The following is a 20,947-nucleotide window of genomic DNA, read 5'->3' as shown; positions in this document are numbered from 1 at the left end:
ATAGGTACTGTAACGTTAAAGTAACTGTCTAGATATATTTCCTGCCAGTACGGAATAGCTGAGGTCTTGAGCACTATTCTATGGCAATACCCATCAGAAATCTCTCAGAAGGATAACTGACCCCAGTGACTACACCCGTACTGTTATTTATTAATGCTGGTATCACTGAATATAAAACAGTACTATGAATGTATGATAATTTGTTCATATAGTTCTTGATTAGGCAGGGCTGTTCATGTTATACCTATGGAAAACAGGTTATATCTATGGCAAACAGGTTATATCAATGGCAAACAGGTGTACCTATGACAAACAGGTTATATCTAGGACAAACTGGTTATACCTATGACAAACAGATTATATCTATGACAAACAGGTTATACCTATGACAAACAGGTTACATCTATGGCAAACAGGTTATATTTATGGCAAACAGGTTATATCTATGGCACTGAAAATAAAAGTGGACTACTGCACTGGTTTAACTGAACCATGACACTAGCCTTAAGTTATCTAGACAAACACTAAAGGCTAGTTTATACTGTATCGCTGCATGTCAATGTTACTCCTGCACTACATCGGTGATCGTCTATGATAACATTGTTCATACTATCACAAACACACTTGTGTTTACATCAGCGAATACAGGGGAACCACGGTTTTCGACACGATCCATTCCAAAAGGTTGTTCGAGATCCGAACCAATTTTTTCCATCAGAGCTGATGTATGTAAATTTTATTCCATTCCAAGTTGAGAAAACAACTTTGGTAAAGTATTTTTTTAACATTTTACACCATTAACTGTACAGTATACTGCGCACTATAAATACAAACGGGTAGATATAGATCGTGTTTAATTTTAATAAAAGATTTTATATCTATGAGGAAAAAGAAAACAAAAAGTAAACATTTCATATATTTTGCTCTTAAAACATCAAAAACATTAAAGATACAAAACCAAAAATTGCAGAAATTGATAATGAAATAGCAAAAAATGCAACAGATCAGTTACATCAGATATCAAGTGAAAAAGAACATATAAACAGCAATGGCACGTTTACTTCACATCCTCTAAAACGATCTAGAGTTGGAAGAGTTGTCTCCTGAGAAAAACTCTCCAAAGTTGTAAAATTGTTTCTGTAAAGACTTTATGAAGCGTAACTTATGGTAACAAATGTTTCCATGCGATTTCCGGAGCTGTTTTGAATGTTGAATTCAAATGCGTATGCTCCGGTTTGGTCGAGAAACGAATTTATGTTTGAAATCCGAGACGAACAAATCTCAAAATCTTTGGTTGAAAATCGAGTTGGTCGAGAACTGAAGCATTCGAGAACTGTACTCTTACTGCATGACGTTCTGATTATACGATGCGATCGCTGAAATGATGAAATACTAGTCCCGCAGCAATTATCTTAAAGGGAAATCTAGATCAAGCCATCCATGGCAGCCAATCAACGTCGCCGAAATAGTGCACATTGTATAGACTGTCATCGACGCTTGGCGAAATATCTATGAAGTGTGACAGCTCTGCAATGCTTCCCGACATATCCTCATTGCCCCGGGGATGACTCCAGTTTATGGTGCACATAATTGGCGAACAATCGCTGAGAGGAATATTACAAGATACGACGATACAGCGCGAACCAGCCTTGAAAAATTGTGTGTTACCTTCTCATATAACTTTACAAGAAATGCTCTTCAGTCGCCTCTTCAAGGCCGTCCTTGGGAGACTTCTAAACAAACTCTTGAGTATTTCACTTTCCATATTTTATTATTGACTCTAACAAAATAATGTTTTCAAGAAGTTGTTAATTAAACCCTGAACTATGGCAACACAAACCTTCCTTATGAGAAAGCGATTCATCACAGAAGTTGTAAAACCCTATTTAAACTTATGGCTAAGAAGTAATCCATGTTTAACTGTGTCACCTTCTTGCCCTTGGACTTGTCCTTGATTACTGGTTCCTCAGATTGCTCTTCGGCCACTTCTTGTTCTGCAACAGGGAAGATGGGCGGGTATCCGTAGTCCTTCATCTCATTGGTCAGCTTGTCAGCACACGCCTGAAAGTTGTCTCAACACGCTATCAACACAGAACAGTTTAAAATCTACCACGCTTACCATGTCTCCTAAATAAACTTCAATAAGTGTTTAAATACAGCCAAACCTCTGCCTATGAATACTTGCTTGCATGCACGAAACATACATGCACTATATAGTTCCATATATATTGGATTTACACGCAAAGTAATTTTTTACGCACAACGCTCAAAGTTTCTCGAAACACTACAATTCCATAAATGAAAGTAAAAAGACTGTCAAATATAACACATACAAAGTAAAACCAAATAATTTAACTTCTTATAATCGAAGAAGTTATGGCATGCATTACTTTCAGCATGTCAACCTCGGCACCCATGCAATGCAATGTTTACACTTGTATTCACTAGTATCAAAACTAAAGTGTTTTACTATTAGCTTTTTACCTAATTTCAGATACTGCTTTTGTTTTAATTTTAAGCGTAATAAATTAGATTAATCAGAGTGTACTTCCATAATAATCACTTCAACATCAGAAAACATTAACAGATGGATTAACCTCGGATTAACTGCAAATCAACTTGTAGAGGTTTGACTGTACTAACTCTTTGTTGGAGTAAAAGTTTGACTGTACCAGCTGTTTGTTGGTGTTCATTAATGACCAGCCGCGCTGTGAGGCCTTCACCAGAGGTGTTGGTGTACATTAATGACCAGCCACACTGTGAGGCCTTCACGAGGAGCGTTGGTGTTCATTAATGACCAGCCGCGCTGTGAGGCCTTTACGAGGGGTGTTGGTGTTCATTAATGATCAGCCACGTTGTGAGGCCTTCACGAGGGGTGTTGGTGTTCATTAATGACCAGCCACGCTGTGAGGCCTTCGCAAGGAGTGTTGATGTTCATTAATGACCAGCCACGCTGTGAGGCCTTCACGAGGGGTGTTGGTGTTCAATAATGACCAGCCACGCTGTGAGGCCTTTACGAGGAATGTTGGTGTTGATTAATGACTAGCCACACTGTGAGGCCTTCGCAAGGAGTGTTGATGTTCATTAATGACCAGCCACGCTGTGAGGCCTTCGCAAGGAGTGTTGGTGTTCAATAATGACCAGCCACGCTGTGAGGCCTTTACGAGGAGTGTTGATGTTCATTAATGACCAGCCACACTGAGGCCTCTACGAGTAGATAAAGCTAGAGGGCTCTTGGTCTTACATAAAGTGAGGTATGAGAAGACAACTTGAATGCAACTATATTTTATATACTGGCTGACGCTGAAACAAAATTCCGAATTGCTTCTCTTGACACGATTTTTGCGCAATGAATGTAAAATCTTACTGAATATATATGTTCCCAATTTCCTACATGACCAAATAAATACATAGAGTGAAAAACTAAAAAATGGGACTCTGGTTATCATTACAGAGCTACTGAGAATCTGAGGCTATGTATTGTTCTCACATTTAAGCTTGATTAATAATATTCCCTATAACTAAATACCAACATACACACTGCCCAAAAGTTTTTAACCGACAATAGTATTTTGGCATAGTAATATTGTCACTAAAAAAGTCAAACTGAAACCTGTTAGTAGTGGGAACATTCTGGGTACCTGCTGTGAATTCTTGCATCTGATTCAGAGAAGCTTGGATAATGACAACTGTAAAAGATGCTAAGGTCTGACTTGATTAAGTCTTACTTGTTACATCATAAATCTACATAAATATTTATATAGACTTACTACACACACACCCACACCCCCCCACCCACCCACCCACACCCACCCACCCACACACACATAAATATTTATATTTATATATTGGTATACATAAAAAAGGTTTGTCTGTCTGTTATCATTCGTATGTCCAGTTGAAAGTGATTGGTTAAAATATGCACACTTGCAGCCCAGTGCACCGTGACAGACCATGATGTGTAGTGATTATAAATACAATTACTCCAGAGTGTGGCAGGTGGTTGCATGATTTCGTGGTAGTACGCTTGACTTCACATCCGTGTAGCTGAATGTACCGGTTCAAGGCCTGTGAGGTGTAAACTTTTTTCCTAGCTTTCTTAGCTGGCCTCGGATAGGCACGACTCTTATTATAGTAAAAACTAAAATATTAGCTTAAGTTACTAGCTTAAGTTACTAGGTCAGGTTACCCAAATTTACTGGAAAATAAAGCTTAGCCCATGGCAACTGCATTACCTGCCACTGTTTATAATCGAGTTTATGTCTTGAATGAATGTGTAGCATAAAAAGTAAGATATTTTTCGACCATCTGTTTTAAGTATGCCTAGAGCTTTTGAATATTGGAATTATGCACTGATCGGACACGCCCTAGATAAACAAATACTTTCATTTAAAATGGTAAATGTTGATTGAAAATGAATTTTTTACGCAAAAACTTTTTGATTACCTGTGCAACACCGGAAATTCAGTAAGTACCCTATCGGATGAAATTATTCGCGGAGTTAAATTTCGCAAAAATTGTCTTTTCAAGCATATTCGCGGACCAAATTATTCGCAGATGAACACACTCACGAATAAATTAATCCGTAAAAGCAGCCAGCAATAGAGTAAAACCTTCACGTGCGTATACCATGTGTTTAGGTTTCTATTTAGCTAATAAATTTATGTTCATCATGCTAAGCTATACATTTTTGGCTGCATCAAAAGGTTTTCATGAATGTTCATCGATTTGGAGGCTTTTGGTGAACCAACAACTTGTGGTAAGTTATGATGCTGTGTCGAATTCCGAATAACTTGTGACAACCTTGAAAAATTTTGTAAAGAATTGTGATGCATTGGCAATGGGGTTAACTTGAAGCCCCGGCAAAGATTTTAAAAGAGTTTGGAACTCAGCTACGTTTACTAACTCTGCCTAACGGCTAGTTTTTAATTTGAGGAAGTAGTCATTCTCCAGTATGTTCAAAATAAAACTAATTGTTCACGGATTTCAATAATTCGCGGACTTGACTAAGCGAACTCGCGAATTATTAAATCCATCGAATATTTTCATCTTGTAGGGTATATTTATACGGAAATTATCCCACGACCAAACACGAGCGAAGCGATTGTTTGGGAGATTTATGATAAATGCATATGTGCGCACAACTCACGAAAATTATTCATCAACGGCCGTCGCAAACCCTTGTACCGAAATCTCATCAACAAATTTAACCATTTTTCAATGGACTCGTTTAAGTATAACAACGATACAAAACACATATAAACCTATTTAAATATGTTACCAAGTCTTTATTATTTGTAGAAAATTTCCTAAACCTTTTCTATCTGATCGGATTATACATAAATAGAAAGATTAATTAGGCCTAAAATCGTTATTAAAACTTGACAAGCCTTATTTTTATCAATATTAAGACCGGCAAAAGAAACGCCGAGCGACAGAGAATAGCAGCATTAAGTCGTGCACATTTCACGAGTCTATAGCATTGTCAAATTGCCGAAGGCTTCTGTAATTAACGTAGAAGTACTGAAAAGTTATCGTTTCTTTTTGCCGATTTCAAAGTAACTGACATTTTGGACACTTAGGAGTACGTTGGTATTCCAACTGATGTTCAAAGCAGTGAAAGTAAAGGAAATGGCGATGGTATTTTTCTAACGGTTCTTATGAGATCATTACAATAATTAATTATAAGAATAATTATTCGATTTTATAAGATTTAATTATAAGAATAAGCATTCGAATTTACCAGATCAAAGTATATAGTGACCGATGTTAGGCAATATGTTACTGTTATTATTTTTTTCTAAATAGTTTTGTTAAATAGATTTTCTAAAAATCTATATAAATATTACAACTTCTTGATATTGTTAGCTATGACGTTTTGAAGTGTAAACAAAATTGTGCATTGGGTTTCTATTATTTCTGTAATACTATATTAATAATATTGGTTATTCTAATAATATTAGTGCATTTTACTCCTACTATTGGATTTCTCCTATTGCGGGGAATGATATAAACATATAATTTTTTCCTTTCCTTATTGCTGTTTGTTGTACATAATAACACCCAGTACATTACAGCTACCATTGCAGTTATCGTATTGCACTGCAGTGCCATTTGACTGCTAATATTGCATTTCTCAACCATCAGTACCCTTCCTTTTTTCCGATATCACTTTGGTCGTGGGCTGTATGACAGGGAAACTTCTAGTCTAAATATCTAAATTTACTACCATATAAATGAACTGCTTAACAGATATAATTGTTGAGCAATCCAGAACTTTTTGGTCAATTAAAAACATGGCTAAACATGTTAACAGTGTGAGTTGTCTTCCTACGCCAGAGCAACAAAGTGAAATTTTTTTAGAGAACGACCAACCTGTCTCAACTGTGCGGATGAACCTCCCTAGTAACTTTGACTGCTGATAAATGTCACTCACTTTTACAATTATTTGAGGCAGCGTACCGGTCAGCAGACACGCTGAAGAAGGTCACGCTAAATACAGACCTTCCATACCTACGCTGCCGCAGTTTAATGTCATCAAGCTTACCTTAATAGGCATCCCAGTGCAGTGAAAGCCAAATGGGAACAGACATCTCTTTCCCAAAAGCCGTTGATATCCTGATATAAACTGAAATCAGAGAACCAATACAAGTAACACAAAGGCAAATCAGAACTTTCTAAATAAGTGTTAGTAGCAGATGCTATGATAAAAATAACTTTACCCTACTCACTAAGCAAAATGATCACAAGCCTCACCTCACACTTGGTGATGGAGAATGTATGACCAAGATGCAGCCTCCCATTCATGTATGGAAATGGAAACGTACACATGTACTTTTCCTCCCTATTAAATACAGAGGTAAAAGGCGTATTACATACATATATGAATATAAAAAACTTTAATTGTTATACAAACGGAAACCTAATCCAAATAAATATATTGATGAAACGCTTACAATGCTAACAAAAAATCAGTGCACAGAAATCCTACTGAAGTTATGGATAGAAGCTGTCAATAATTTGAGATTCTTATACGTGTCCTAGAAAAGGAGACGTGTCTATCTACAGAAAACAACAGCTACAATAATTGGAAATAACATCGAAACTGCCTGAGGCAATACCGACATTCCAAACAAATTATAAAGAAAATCAATTTTTAAGCTACTTGCTGCCAATATCGATGAATAAGAAAATCTTTAATGATGTGTTCAGAGAAAACATCAACCAGCATTAAATAGAATAAAGGTCAAAGGTCAAAACTCGTTTTTGAACTTTTAAGAGCTTGTAATCACATTTCCACATATGTGGCACCTACAACACAACAGAGTAAGACATGGTGAATCTTTTGATACCGAATAACTGTAATGTGAATTTTGTTGCAAGTCAACTTTTAAACAAAACACTACGTCAACATACTGGCTATCTGAGGCATCTACTTCAAAAATTTTCTCATCTTCCCATTTTTTCTGCATAGCCTTTTCTATATGGCGTATCTCAGTGAGCTTGGCAGTTCCTTTTCTCGCCGCCATGATGACCTAAATCAAAAATACCGAGGCCATTATTATCAAAATCAATAATATAGACACCATGATGATCTAAATTAATAATAGAGACACCATGATGATCTAAATCAATAATATAGACACCATGATGATCTAAATAAATAATATAGACACCATGATGATCTAAATTAATAATATAGAAACCGTGATGATCTAAATCAATAATATAGACACCGTGATGATCTAAATCAATAACATAGACACAATGATGATCTAAATCAATAATATAGACACCATGATGATCTAAATCAATAATAGAGACACCATGATGATCTAAATCAATAATATAGACACCATGATTATCTAAATCAATAATATAGAGACCGTGATAATCTAAATCAATAATATAGAGACCATGATGATCTAAATCAATAATATAGACACCGTGATGATCTAAATCAATAACATAGACACAATGATGATCTAAATCAATAATATAGACACCATGATGATCTAAATCAATAATAGAGACACCATGATGATCTAAATCAATAATATAGACACCATGATGATCTAAATCAATAATATACAGATCATGATGATCTAAATCAATAATATAGACACCATGATGATCTAAATTAATAATACAGACACCATGATGATCTAAATCAATAATATAGACACCATGTTGATCTAAATAAATAATATAGACACCATGATGATCTAAATTAATAATATAGAAACCATGATGATCTAAATCAATAATATAGACACCGTGATGATCTAAATCAATAATATAGACACAATGATGATCTAAATCAATAATATAGACACCATGATGATCTAAATCAATAATAGAGACACCATGATGATCTAAATCAATAATATAGACACCAGTGTAATGGTTGGGTGCGATGTGTAGTTGTTAGACTACCAACTATCTTCGTATCGAATAAGATATGTGTTTGTGGATTATTATCAAACTTTATTATATATTGCTCTCACAGCTCGCTTACTAATTTACACACACTAATGATTCTCATACACAGCCTTATATACTATTCACAATAACAATAGAGTCCCAGAACCGAATGGTTACAATATCAATTAAATAGAAAACCTTTGTTCATACAGGAAGCAAGATACAAAGACACTTGAACGGATTGGAAGGATGACCATGCCAGACTATAATTAACATATCAATATCACAGACTCGATCGTAAAGATTATGGAGAGGAAAACCTTTGTTGACTTCCTCCGATTATTTCATAAACATTGCGCTACCTGTTGGTCATTGTCTTCATTGCAACATTTAGGTGGTGACAGTCTAATGAGATGTTTCTAACATATCCATTGTGTGGTAATAACCAACAGGATTTTCGAAATGAGTCTAATGAGTCAAATATGTAGTTTATGTGAACAATATGAAAGTCGTAAGATAGAGAAAATAAAGTGCTATTAAATTGTATTCGTCCTCTATCTTACACCATGATGATCTAAATGAATAATAGAGACACCATGATGATCTAAATGAATAATAGAGACATCATGATGATCTAAATCAATAATATAGACACCATGATGATCTAAATGAATAATAGAGACACCATGATGATCTAAATGAATAATATAGACATCATGATGATCTAAATCAATAATATACAGATCATGATGATCTAAATCAATAATATAGACACCATGATGATCTAAATTAATAATATAGAAACCATGATGATCTAAATCAATAATATAGACACCATGATGATCTAAATTAATAATACAGACACCATGATGATCTAAATCAATAATATAGACACCGTGATGATCTAAATCAATAATACAGACACCATGATGATCTAAATCAATAATATGAAGGAGAGTACAAAATATAGGTGATATTCGCTTCACCTGTAAACAGGTTAAATTTATCTTCTCAAAAGTCTGACGAACTACTTCAAAAATACAGCTCCAACCTGTACTTAAATGCCACCTCTATTCGACTGACACTATAGGAAAAGGGTTGAAAGAAAAGAGCATTCAAATAGAGGTTTTACGGTATACATAGTTTACATCTAACCTGTAGGATTACCAAACTAGGTTTTCAAATTTCTTATTATAGATAGTTGAAACAGAAATATATTTACATAGTTTTATAATATAAAATAGTGTGAAATATAAAAAAATGGCGTAATCATTCATCGCCGGTAGATCTGTTTTATGTAGTGGAAGCATTAACCGTTAACCCTCTGAACCCTGGCCATTCTCATCAAGGCGTGTCAGTATCCTGGGACAAGTTTTTTTTAAAGTAGGACGTTTTTAATTTTCGCTTAAATATACCTAAATCTGCTCATAATCAAATATTTGGTGAAACATTAGAACATAAGTCTAAAAATTTATTGTAAAAGTTGAAAGAAGAGACAATTTTTTGGGCAAAAGCCATCAAATTTACACAATTTGGGCAAATTTTGCAAAAAACCGATGAAAATTTTTTGAAAGCTTGTTTTAAAAACTTTTCTTTTCAAATGACTAATACAGAAGGTAAAACAAAGATTCTGTCTCTAAATTTATCTCCAGAATCTATCTTTGGTGTGGTAAATCTTGAAAATGTTGGCATCTTCTAAACCGACACAGAGGAAAACATGCATGACGAGCACTTGTATACGATCTTTCGCCGCGGTGGCAAATCTCCATATGAAGCATCTGCATTCTGTTTCTTTGCTCTGAAATGTTTTTCAGAGCAAACAACACATATGTGGTTTGTTAAATTGGTGTCTGCTCTTTTTACTGAGTGAATTGGCTGCATCTGAATATTCTGAAGACACCCTTCTGCGTGAACTTGACATCCAGGATCCTGAGGGGCATTTCATCTGTAACCTACAAGTTCTGTGCACAACTTCTCTATATACTGATGAAAAGTTAGCCTTCTTGTAGCTTGAACTTGGGGAACCAGGTTTCTATAGATTACATATGCGTTATAGACGGCCTACACGAGCTTCACAGTCGACTTTCTTAGCCAGCGGTAATGATGTCTACAATGCTGTAACTTGGTTAGCTGATCATTTTTATCAGTCCCACCCATGTACTGGTTGTAGCTCTTTATGGCCTTTGGGCAATCCACTTCTTCCCTTTGGTGTGTTCTAGCATTGTACCTCAAAACATGTTCAGCTGGTTTGGAAACTTCGCTTGATGTTATAAAGTAGATTGGTTTTTGTCATACCAGACAATAGCCGCACAGTTTCCATTGAACAGTAGCTGGTTTTCACCTCGGTTCATCTCCATATGAAGCATCTGCATTCTGTTTCTTTGCTCTGAAATGTTTTTCAGAGCAAACAACACATATGTGGTTTGTTAAATTGGTGTCTGCTCTTTTTACTGAGTGAATTGGCTGCATCTGAATATTCTGAAGACACCCTTCTGCGTGAACTTGACATCCAGGATCCTGAGGGGCATTTCATCTGTAACCTACAAGTTCTGTGCACAACTTCTCTATATACTGATGAAAAGTTAGCCTTCTTGTAGCTTGAACTTGGGGAACCAGGTTTCTATAGATTACATATGCGTTATAGACGGCCTACACGAGCTTCACAGTCGACTTTCTTAGCCAGCGGTAATGATGTCTACAATGCTGTAACTTGGTTAGCTGATCATTTTTATCAGTCCCACCCATGTACTGGTTGTAGCTCTTTATGGCCTTTGGGCAATCCACTTCTTCCCTTTGGTGTGTTCTAGCATTGTACCTCAAAACATGTTCAGCTGGTTTGGAAACTTCGCTTGATGTTATAAAGTAGATTGGTTTTTGTCATACCAGACAATAGCCGCACAGTTTCCATTGAACAGTAGCTGGTTTTCACCTCGGCTCACTGCTAGCTGCTTAGGAAAATTCTTTCAGTTTGCCATTGCAGTTCCGATTATGAGAGTACCACATCTAAGCAGCAAATGTTCACAAAAAGCGACAGATGTGTAAAACTTGTCTGTGTACAAAATATAGTGCTGCCCAGCAAATGGTGCACTGATACAAGTAACCAAATTCCTGTGGCACCAAGTTCCATGACAGCATTGGAATCATTATGTTTGCCTGTGTATATTTCTGCATTACAATAAATAGCCAGTTTCCCTTAACATAGGAGAAAAAATTTCAGACCCCATTTGATTGGCTTTGTCTTGATATACTGTCTAATAGACAAATGATTTTTTGCTGAAATCATCTCTTCATCAGGGTCTACCTCCCATCCAAGAGTGCCTTCATTTGGTGCTGATCGATAATCCTTACTCCTGCCTTGACCACCCCTATGCCTGTCTGCAGGGCCTAGACCTGAATCATCTTCATCCTGGTTATTCCTACGTCAGCATGTTCTTCTTTTAGCCTTTTTACGCATTAGAGGAGCTTCACTATCACTATCAGAGATACGATGATTATCGGCACCAGTAGTACTTTCGTGTTCGGCCACGGCGTCTTGAGAATTCCAACTTCCGAGCTCAGTAAAAATGTTTAACGAATTATAAAATCGAGTGAGCACACTTTCATTATCACTTTCTGAGTCAAAATTATAATTAGAATCACATAACTCTTCACCTACATCACTATCGTCTCTCGCATAAAACACCTGAATTGTATCAAATTTTTAAGCCATATAATCATCAAAAAATAGTTGTAAAAACGAAGGAAGTTGGTGAATATTTTTGAAAACGAAAAAATGGATGTAAAAGTTTCCGGTCTATTGCTCTATGCAAAAAATAAACAGATTGGCCTGCGTTGTTGCTTAGAAACCACGATTGTAAACAGAGTCATGCCAATGCCAGTTTTCCGGTCACTCGGATTTCTGACACACCCTACGTAAAGCTGGAAAACCGACCATTAGGGTTTACAGGGTTTACAATGACAGAAAATATGGTTTGCTTATTCACCGATCATCAGAATAAAGTTGTCCGGTTCTACATAACATATTATAAAGCATGAAATATAATAAATAAAATACATGCATCCAATCATTGACACGAATGATGTTCCTCCAAGCTGAGTATCTCAAACAAATTCGGCACTCCTATTCCCTTATCCTCTGCCCCTTTCACTCAAAAATGTCTTGACTTATTTGAATAAAAATTGTTCAACACGTTCAATATTGTTCAATAAAACTTATTCAATATTAACACAAAAGTTTCTAGGTGATCATGGAAAAATCTGGAGTATGATGCAAATTTTAATATCTCTACAGTTATATCTCTACATAAGAGTGCCCTAACATATGAAAAACCCGCGATACGAAACATTTTCAAGTGTGTTTCTCCCTTGAGATACGACTAATCTGTGAGATACGAACCGGTTCTCGATGGCCACTATAGGGCCAAGTATGCGAAATGCCGTTTTCAAAAACAGCATCGTTCAGCATTTTTTTTTCTAATCAGTTAAAAAGTTTTTAAAAGGATGGCAGTTACAGTGAAATCGAGCCAAAAACCGCCAAACCGGAAGATAATAACAATAGGACGAAAAAGCTAAAGTAAGTGTAGTAAAAGATTAAAACTTAGCTTGAAGTGCGTGTTTAGTTAGCTAAATTAATCTAAGTTAAATTCAAAGTTTCTGTTACGCAGGGTCACAAAAGTTTGGTGTACCAAATGCGTTGGTGTCACTTAGTTATTTTATATAAGAGATATATATACAGTGCACCCTCAGGATACGATTACCCCGATATACGATCTTCTCACCTTATGAAGTTGAACATGGTGAGACTTTCAACTCGCGAATACAAATTGAAAATTTGTATTCACGAGTTGAAATACAAATTTTATTTCATCATACGAATTCAAGAAAATTTTCGCCGGATTTCAAATTTGGCAGTCGGTGAGCTATTACGCACGTCGAAATAACAGAGACGCCAAAATGCGGTTTACCGAGAACATTTTCACAACGTTTAGAAGAGACACGATGACTCAGGTGCGCATTCAACGCGAAAAATTTTGTGAAAAAGGCGTAAGCAAGAGCAAATATTCATTTTCAGCGTTATAGTCCATTTTACTATAAACTTTTATTCAGTATACATGTACGTATATAACTACAAGTAGATATATTTAATTTGTTAGCTATAGTATCTGAGACCGTTACAAGACGGAGGAAAAATAATTTCTATGACAACAAAGTTGGATGTCATAAATAAATAGAAGGCGCTCGTATTGTTAATATTGCCAAGGAATATGGTCGCAATCAATTAACAATTGCGATTATTGTTATTGAAAACAAGAAATTCGTTAAAGCAAACACAAGGAGCTTAGGATTGACGACTTGAAGGAGTTGGAGGCAAGAGATCAGCATCCAAGTAGAGCAACCGTTTAGTAGTGGCAAGTAAAAGAGACAGAAAACCAACATTGGCAGAAGTTTTTCTTTGGAAGACATTTTTCAAGTGTTCAATTTACTGGTGTGGACTGGTACATAAAACGATACTGTACAATGTTTGTATAATGTATATCATTGATCTACCTTCTTTGTGTGGCGTGTTTTTCATGTTTTATTCACTTCATGTTATATTTTATTTCATGTTTTATTTATTTCATTTTGTTTTATTTTCTTGTTTAATCGTGACTTTGCAGGCGGGCCTGTTTTCTACTACGTAAATAAAAATCATCATATGTATGTAACTCATATATAACTAGCTACTCAAGATAGTTGACGCATTCACATTGCCTTCTAGAACTTGCTAAAGCTCTGCCTTCTAGGGTATAAATACGAACAAACTTCTGCATGTGTGGTTACATTGATTATTGTGCACATTTCAAACAAGACAAACTATTGTAAAATCTTCTCTGGATCCTTTTATAAGCGTTAGCTCGCTAGCAACTTTCTGCATTGCACCAACATATTCACTGAACCAGCCAGCATCATCGTCAATAAGTGATCAAGTAAGCTATTTTCTACATTGCCCCAAGTTAGCTTGATTTCTTAGAGCACTCTCTGCACCAGCAGGAAAGCTGTGTCTTCCTGGCCATTTCTGCTTTTCATGACCCTAAAGTGTTAAACTTTTTCTTTTAAAATCAGTCGAAAAAATTGGACAGGATTAGACAACTTCTTTTAGCCTGCCACAAAATTCCGTTTCATTACGTATTAAATTTATTTTCTAAGTGTACCGCAATCTAAGTGTACTGTAACATAATTAGCATTGATACATCTTTGTCTTTTCTCTGCTCTACTCGCTACATGTACCAGTTCAAGTCACTTTATTCCAAAGGTTTTTATGTAGTGTACAGTAAATAAAATTTCATTTTTCTTTTTGACGGTCATTAAATGGTCAAATGTGCGAGAGGTCGCTTTCGATAACTGCATCGCTCTGCCTTTCTCGTTGAATTATGTTGAAAAAGGTTTTAACCAAACCCGCTAAATGTGAAAGTGAAGACAGCAACTGATTAAGAATAAAATTTTTGTGATATAAAATTGAAATTCAGTAAAATAGTTGAAAAACGTAATAAAACTTAGTTTCAAGTGTGAATTTGGTAAGCTAAACTTATTTGGAGTGAACTGAAAGTTTATGTTATACGTGCTGCACTTGGTACACACATTATGATGTTGCATTTTACAGTATTGCAGATCATAATCACTAGGTGCGCTTAATACAATGCCGCTACTGAAGGTAACTATAGCTACAAAAGTTAACATACTATTTCGTTACTAATTTTCAACATGTACAGCATTTTTATAAAATTTTGGACAATTTTTACCATTTGTATTTTGCATTGTATAATTACAATGGTTTCTATACCGCTACATAAGATTTTTTCACCATACGATGCCAGCCTTGGAACCGATCAACATTGTATCCCAAGGATGCACTGCGTATATACATGTAAATATACCTACTTTGAGACGCCAGTAAATTGACATATGAGCTCAATACGATTTGCATCAAGCTCGTATGTCGAGGTACGAGTGTATGTATCAACAAACAGTTGAAATGTGCAACTCGCCCAATGTACAACTCACTCAATGTCAATGATCCTCTTATCTCAAAAGAGAATGCTAGCATTGTTAAAACCTGTAACAAGCTGTTTTTTTTATCTAGCGGATCTAATGGCTGAATCTTTGAAAAACTTGTTCCCTTCAAGCTGCACTACTGACTAATATAATCATAGACCTATTAACTATACTAGACTGTCTACTATAATCATAGACCTATTAACTATACTAGACTGACTACTATAATAATAGACGTATTAACTATACTAGACTGTCTACTATAATTATAGAACTATTAACTATACTAGACTGTCTACTGTAATCATAGACCTATTAACTATACTAGACTGACTACTATAATAATAGACCTATTAACTATACTAGACTGTCTACTATAATCATAGACCTATTAACTATACTAGACTGACTACTATAATAATAGACGTATTAACTATACTAGACTGTCTACTATAATTATAGAATTATTAACTATACTAGACTGTCTACTGTAATCATAGACCTATTAACTATACTAGACTGACTACTATAATAATAGACCTATTAACTATACTAGACTGTCTACTATAATCATAGACCTATTAACTATACTAGACTGTCTACTATAATCATAGACCTATTAACTATACTAGACTGACTACTATAATCATAGACCTATTAACTATACTAGACTGTCTACTATAATCATAGACCTATTAACTATACTAGACTGACTACTATAATCATAGACCTATTAACTATACTAGACTGACTACTATAATCATAGACCTATCAACGGGACTAGACTGACTACTATAATCATAGACCTATTAACTATACTAGACTGTCCACCATGGAGAAGTTGCTGAGGTTCAACATCATGCTATTGTTTAAAGGTTGACGAGCAATAAAATTCACATTACAGTTACAGTCAAACATGGATAACTCGTCCACGGATAGCTCGAACACATGGTTAATTCGAACATTTCCTTTGGTCCGTTCCCACGTAATGATAAATTGCTATAGATAACTCGAACTCAACACTGTTAATTCGAACTGTTTTTTTGCCCAACGGCTACCGAAACGGTTGTTATCGCTTTAGAAAATCCCTTTATTCAAAGCCATAGAGGTAAACTTCATCTTTTCGTAATTCATAAGCGTCGTTATTACCACCATCGGCAAAATATTTTTGTCAACGACTTTTCTAAAAGTTTGGTGAAATTTGATTTATACTGCGATACGATTAATAGCATGGGCTAGCCGGGTCACGCGCGCAAGGATATTCGCCACGCACATACAAAACAAAAATCGCATGTTGTTTTGTATGTGCGTGGCGAAAATCCTTGAGTGCGTGACCCGGCTAGCCCGTGATGAATAGTTTTCCGGTGTTGATTCCGTGTTGAATCAACGTCGGAATGTTGAATGTTTAAAACGTCTTAAAAAATGTTGTAATTAAACGTATACGTTGTCTGAGCTACAAAAAAACTATTCCTCGTTTGATCTAAACACAGAATATGTGTGTACATTCAATAAGAATCTATTAAAAAAGCGTGAGTGATATAGAATGTACCGTAAAACCTCGTAAAACTTCTAATTGAACTGCCTCGGAGTGTTGCTCTTAACGAATCCCAGGTAAAGTAAGGTAATCTGCATAAACTTCAAGAAAAAATGGCAAAATTGATCGTGGGTAAAACCCCAAAAAGAAAAAAATGTCTTTTCTTTTGAGCATTTCAACAACGATCAAGTTTTGCCAATGTCAATCTGAAAAACGTCCTGGCAATAACATCACCTCAAACAACAAACCAATCTCAAGTGATAGAAAAATCTCTATACTTTTTCATGAAAACGTTTTAAACTTTACATTAGAAGCATTTAATTTGAAACAAGCCATTTGTGCTTTTGATTTATATTATAGTTTGTATATGTACATGTATCTACTAATAAATAAGTAAATATATGGACTTGTGACAGTGCTCTGATAACTTGAACACTCTGATAATTCGAACACTTTTGCTCGGTCCCTTGAAGTTCGAGTTATCCATGTTTGACTGTATTTGGTATCGAAAGATTCATCATGTCTTACTCTGCTGTGTTGTAGGTGCAAAATATGTGGAAATGTGATTACTAGCTCTTAGAAACTAAAAAATGAACAGTTAATCGCAGCCATCATAAAAACGTCGTAGTTTGGAATCTTTTTATTTCGATGACATACTAAAACATTGTGGTTATTGTTTTGACACGTGATGTTACCACATGAAATTAAAGGCCAATAAAAGGCTCGATATGAAACGTCTCGTAGCACTAGTTTATGACAAACACTTCGGGTTATACCGAAAAGCCTATATCAAATATAGATGCTCCCTACTTTAGTTTCGTTTCAACCTGGTCTAATCATCCAGTCGTAATCTGATCATGTGACCCATACTTCTTGCCAAATAGCACGAGTAATTTCTGCAACATTTTTTGACTATCAATGGTGACCAACAGGTTCGTCATGTTTATCAGAGGATGATATGCACTCGTCCGAGCTAAGGTTAAAAAACTAAACAAATTTTTACAGTAGGTTTTGCGATATCAGTGCTCAAATGACAGCATTACAATGATCATGATGAAATAGACGCGCGTAAGGACAATTATAGACATGGTTTTATTGAATGCGTGAAGTATATTTGTGAAAATATTTCGACGAATGAGGTTGCATGAAAGTGTAAACAGAAGCCATCTTGTTCAGCTACGACCTATTTGAGCCGTTTTGGGAAGGGATTCTAATCTACGGCAGTTTCGTGATGGCTGCGATTAACTGTTCGTGTTTGAGCATTTAAGAGCTTGTAATCACATTTCCACATAATTTGCACCTAGAACACGGCAGAATAAGACACAGTGAATCTTTTGATACTAAATAACTGTAATGTGAATTTTGTTGCAAGTAAACCTTTAATAATCATAAATACAATGGTTAATACAACCCGAATCAATAAACCTCAACGAGATATATATAGGAAATTTTGAATGGGATTTTATTTGCAATGAGATGTTTAATAAAAATCTCATTGAACTTTCAAGTTTAATGAAATATGCAATACAAAACTTTATCAAGTAAAATGGCTAAATAGGGAGGAAACTAATGCAATGAACTACAACTTTCAGGACCCAAACTTGGTTCAGCATACTGCAATATATACCCAATAGAATTGGGTTATTGAATATAACACAGCACAATAACATAGGTTTATAGTTTTGGAGAAAATTTCCAGTGCAAGCCATAAACTGGGTCAGTTATAAGGCAGGCAGCGAACCAAGCTTATCATTTTGAAACACTCAATGTAATAACTTCAGTAATTATTTTTAATAACATTTCAATCAAATAATTGCAAAATATTGTGGAAGACGCTTGACATAAAACTCGTACTATTTGTGAATATGTACTAATATCGGACACGGAAGTAGGCTGGGCAGGCACGCAGGTGCAGCACTTGAGACTTGGAGCTGATGAATGGAAACTCACAATACACAGTCAGGTAATAGTCAAACGTATGAAATAGAACACAATTCACATGGGGGCAGCTTAAAGGTTGACTTGCAACAAAATTCACATTACCGTTATTTGATATGAAAAGATTCACCATGTCTTACTCTGTTGTGTTGTAGGTGCAAAATATGTGGAAAGGTGATTACAAGCTCTTAAAAGCTCAAAAACGAACAGAAAATCGCAGCCACACGAGACCGCCGTAGTTTGGAATCCCCTTCCAAAACAAAACGGCTCAAATTTGATGTAGTTATGAGAGATGGTTTCTGTTTACACTTTCTCGCAACCTTATTCGTCGAAATGTTTTCACAAATATAATTCACGCATTCAATAAAACTATGTCTATTGTTCTTACGCGTCTATTTTATCGTCATCGTAATTCTATCACTTAGCACTGATATCTTATAACTTACCGTAAAAATTCGTTTAATTTTTTAGCCTTAGCTTGAAGGAGTCCATATCATTGTCTGATAATCATGACGAGCCTGTTGGTCACTTGTGATAATCGAAAAGTGCTGCAGAAATTATTTTCGAAGTATTGGGTCACATGATCAGATTACGACTTGCCGATTAGACCAGGCGGAAACAAAACTGTAAAGTAGCGAGCATCTATATTTGACACGGGGTCTTCGGTAAAACCCGAAGTGTTTGTCATAAACTAGTACTACAATAAGTTTTATATTGAGCTTTGTATTGGCCTTTCAATTCACGTGAGAACATACGTGACAAGACGATAACCAAATTTCGAGGCTACATCATCGAAATAAAGAGATTCCAATCTACGGCGGCTTTTCGTTTTTGGGCTTTTAAGAGCTTGTAATCACATTTCCACATATTTGGCACTTACAACACAACAGAGTAAGACATGGTGAATCTTTTGATACCAAATAACTGTAATGTGAATTTTGTTGCAAGTCAATCTTTCATTTTGTTGTAGAAGTCAATTGAATTAAATCAATCGTTGGGGTTGACTCACTGCACTCCGGGATAGTTCAAAATAGAGAAGCCTACTGTAAATAACTTAATCTGACTATAAGCTAGTATCATACACAAAGTGATTAATTTGACTGTCCAATACACCTGTTTTCTATTTTCTATATACTGTAATTTATTCGAATATAATATAAATATTGTAATTTTTATATTTTTTTCTTTTTGATATTTAATTACTAATTAGTTATTAATCATGCTATTAATAAATTCTGTATGAGAAAACAATGCCATCATATAAAACGATGTGATAATAATGACTATAAATGTTTAAAATGAATGAAAGGATGAAAAAGTAAACTCTAACAATCACCCGAAATCTATTAACCCAGAACATGTGTTTGTATTGGTCGGGCATTAGCAGGATCCCCGGGCATTGTTGATTATCTAGAAAGCTAGTTTATTATTAGCGCTCTCTGGGTTTCAGAGCACCGATTGTCACAGAAAAGAGCAGCCTCAATGGCAGCGAAAGGGATCGACGACCCAAGGCTAAATGATAATTATGACATCCCATTGTAGGAACCACGACCAAGTGTTTTTTTATTGCAGGACATACTTTTGACACCCTGTTTTTGACACCCTGTTGCAAGTCAACCTTTTGACACCGTTTTTAACCTCGTTGAAATTGAACACAACATCAACCTTTGCATCATTTGCATCGCAAACAAAAAAGTAATCTAATTATAAATAAATCTTGATTTAAACTTGTTAAATTTAAACGTGTTGATTTAAACGAGGGCAAACTCGGAGTTCAACTGATAGTTCTTAAGGATCACACATTTTCGAGTATCTAATTCATTTAAAAACTCAAACACATGATGGGAACAATTTTACGAGCAATTACGCTGCACCCGGAGATCACCTTTTAACAGATTTCAGTTGTTGTATGGAAATACTGCAAAAACAACATACCGATAGGGAATGCAGCCAGACCACAGGATGACCATAAAATACGTACAAGCAGCAAGACGCCCAAAGACCTCAAAAGATTCGATA

At 35.4% G+C, this 20,947-nt stretch overlaps 1 protein-coding gene across 2 annotated transcripts in view; it reads right to left on the bottom strand.

Annotated features, from left to right (window-relative positions):
* LOC137407346 (leucine--tRNA ligase, cytoplasmic-like) overlaps positions 1-20,947 on the bottom strand; it is a 60,760-nt gene that overhangs the window by 38,432 nt on the left and 1,381 nt on the right. For both annotated transcript variants that reach the window (XM_068093970.1, XM_068093971.1), the window contains exons 2-5: positions 7,417-7,535; positions 6,757-6,844; positions 6,548-6,628; positions 1,930-2,061 (exon numbers count right to left, since the gene is read on the bottom strand). In XM_068093970.1, the coding sequence (XP_067950071.1) occupies positions 1,930-2,061; positions 6,548-6,628; positions 6,757-6,844; positions 7,417-7,529 (414 nt within the window). In that variant the 5' untranslated portion in view covers positions 7,530-7,535. The remainder of the gene's footprint in view (positions 1-1,929; positions 2,062-6,547; positions 6,629-6,756; positions 6,845-7,416; positions 7,536-20,947) is intronic.

This window comes from Watersipora subatra, chromosome 10 (assembly GCF_963576615.1).
Source record: "Watersipora subatra chromosome 10, tzWatSuba1.1, whole genome shotgun sequence".
NCBI classification, from domain to species: Eukaryota; Metazoa; Bryozoa; class Gymnolaemata; order Cheilostomatida; family Watersiporidae; genus Watersipora; species Watersipora subatra.
Note: the sequence above shows the minus strand (reverse complement) of the source record. Positions and strands in the feature narration are given on the sequence as shown.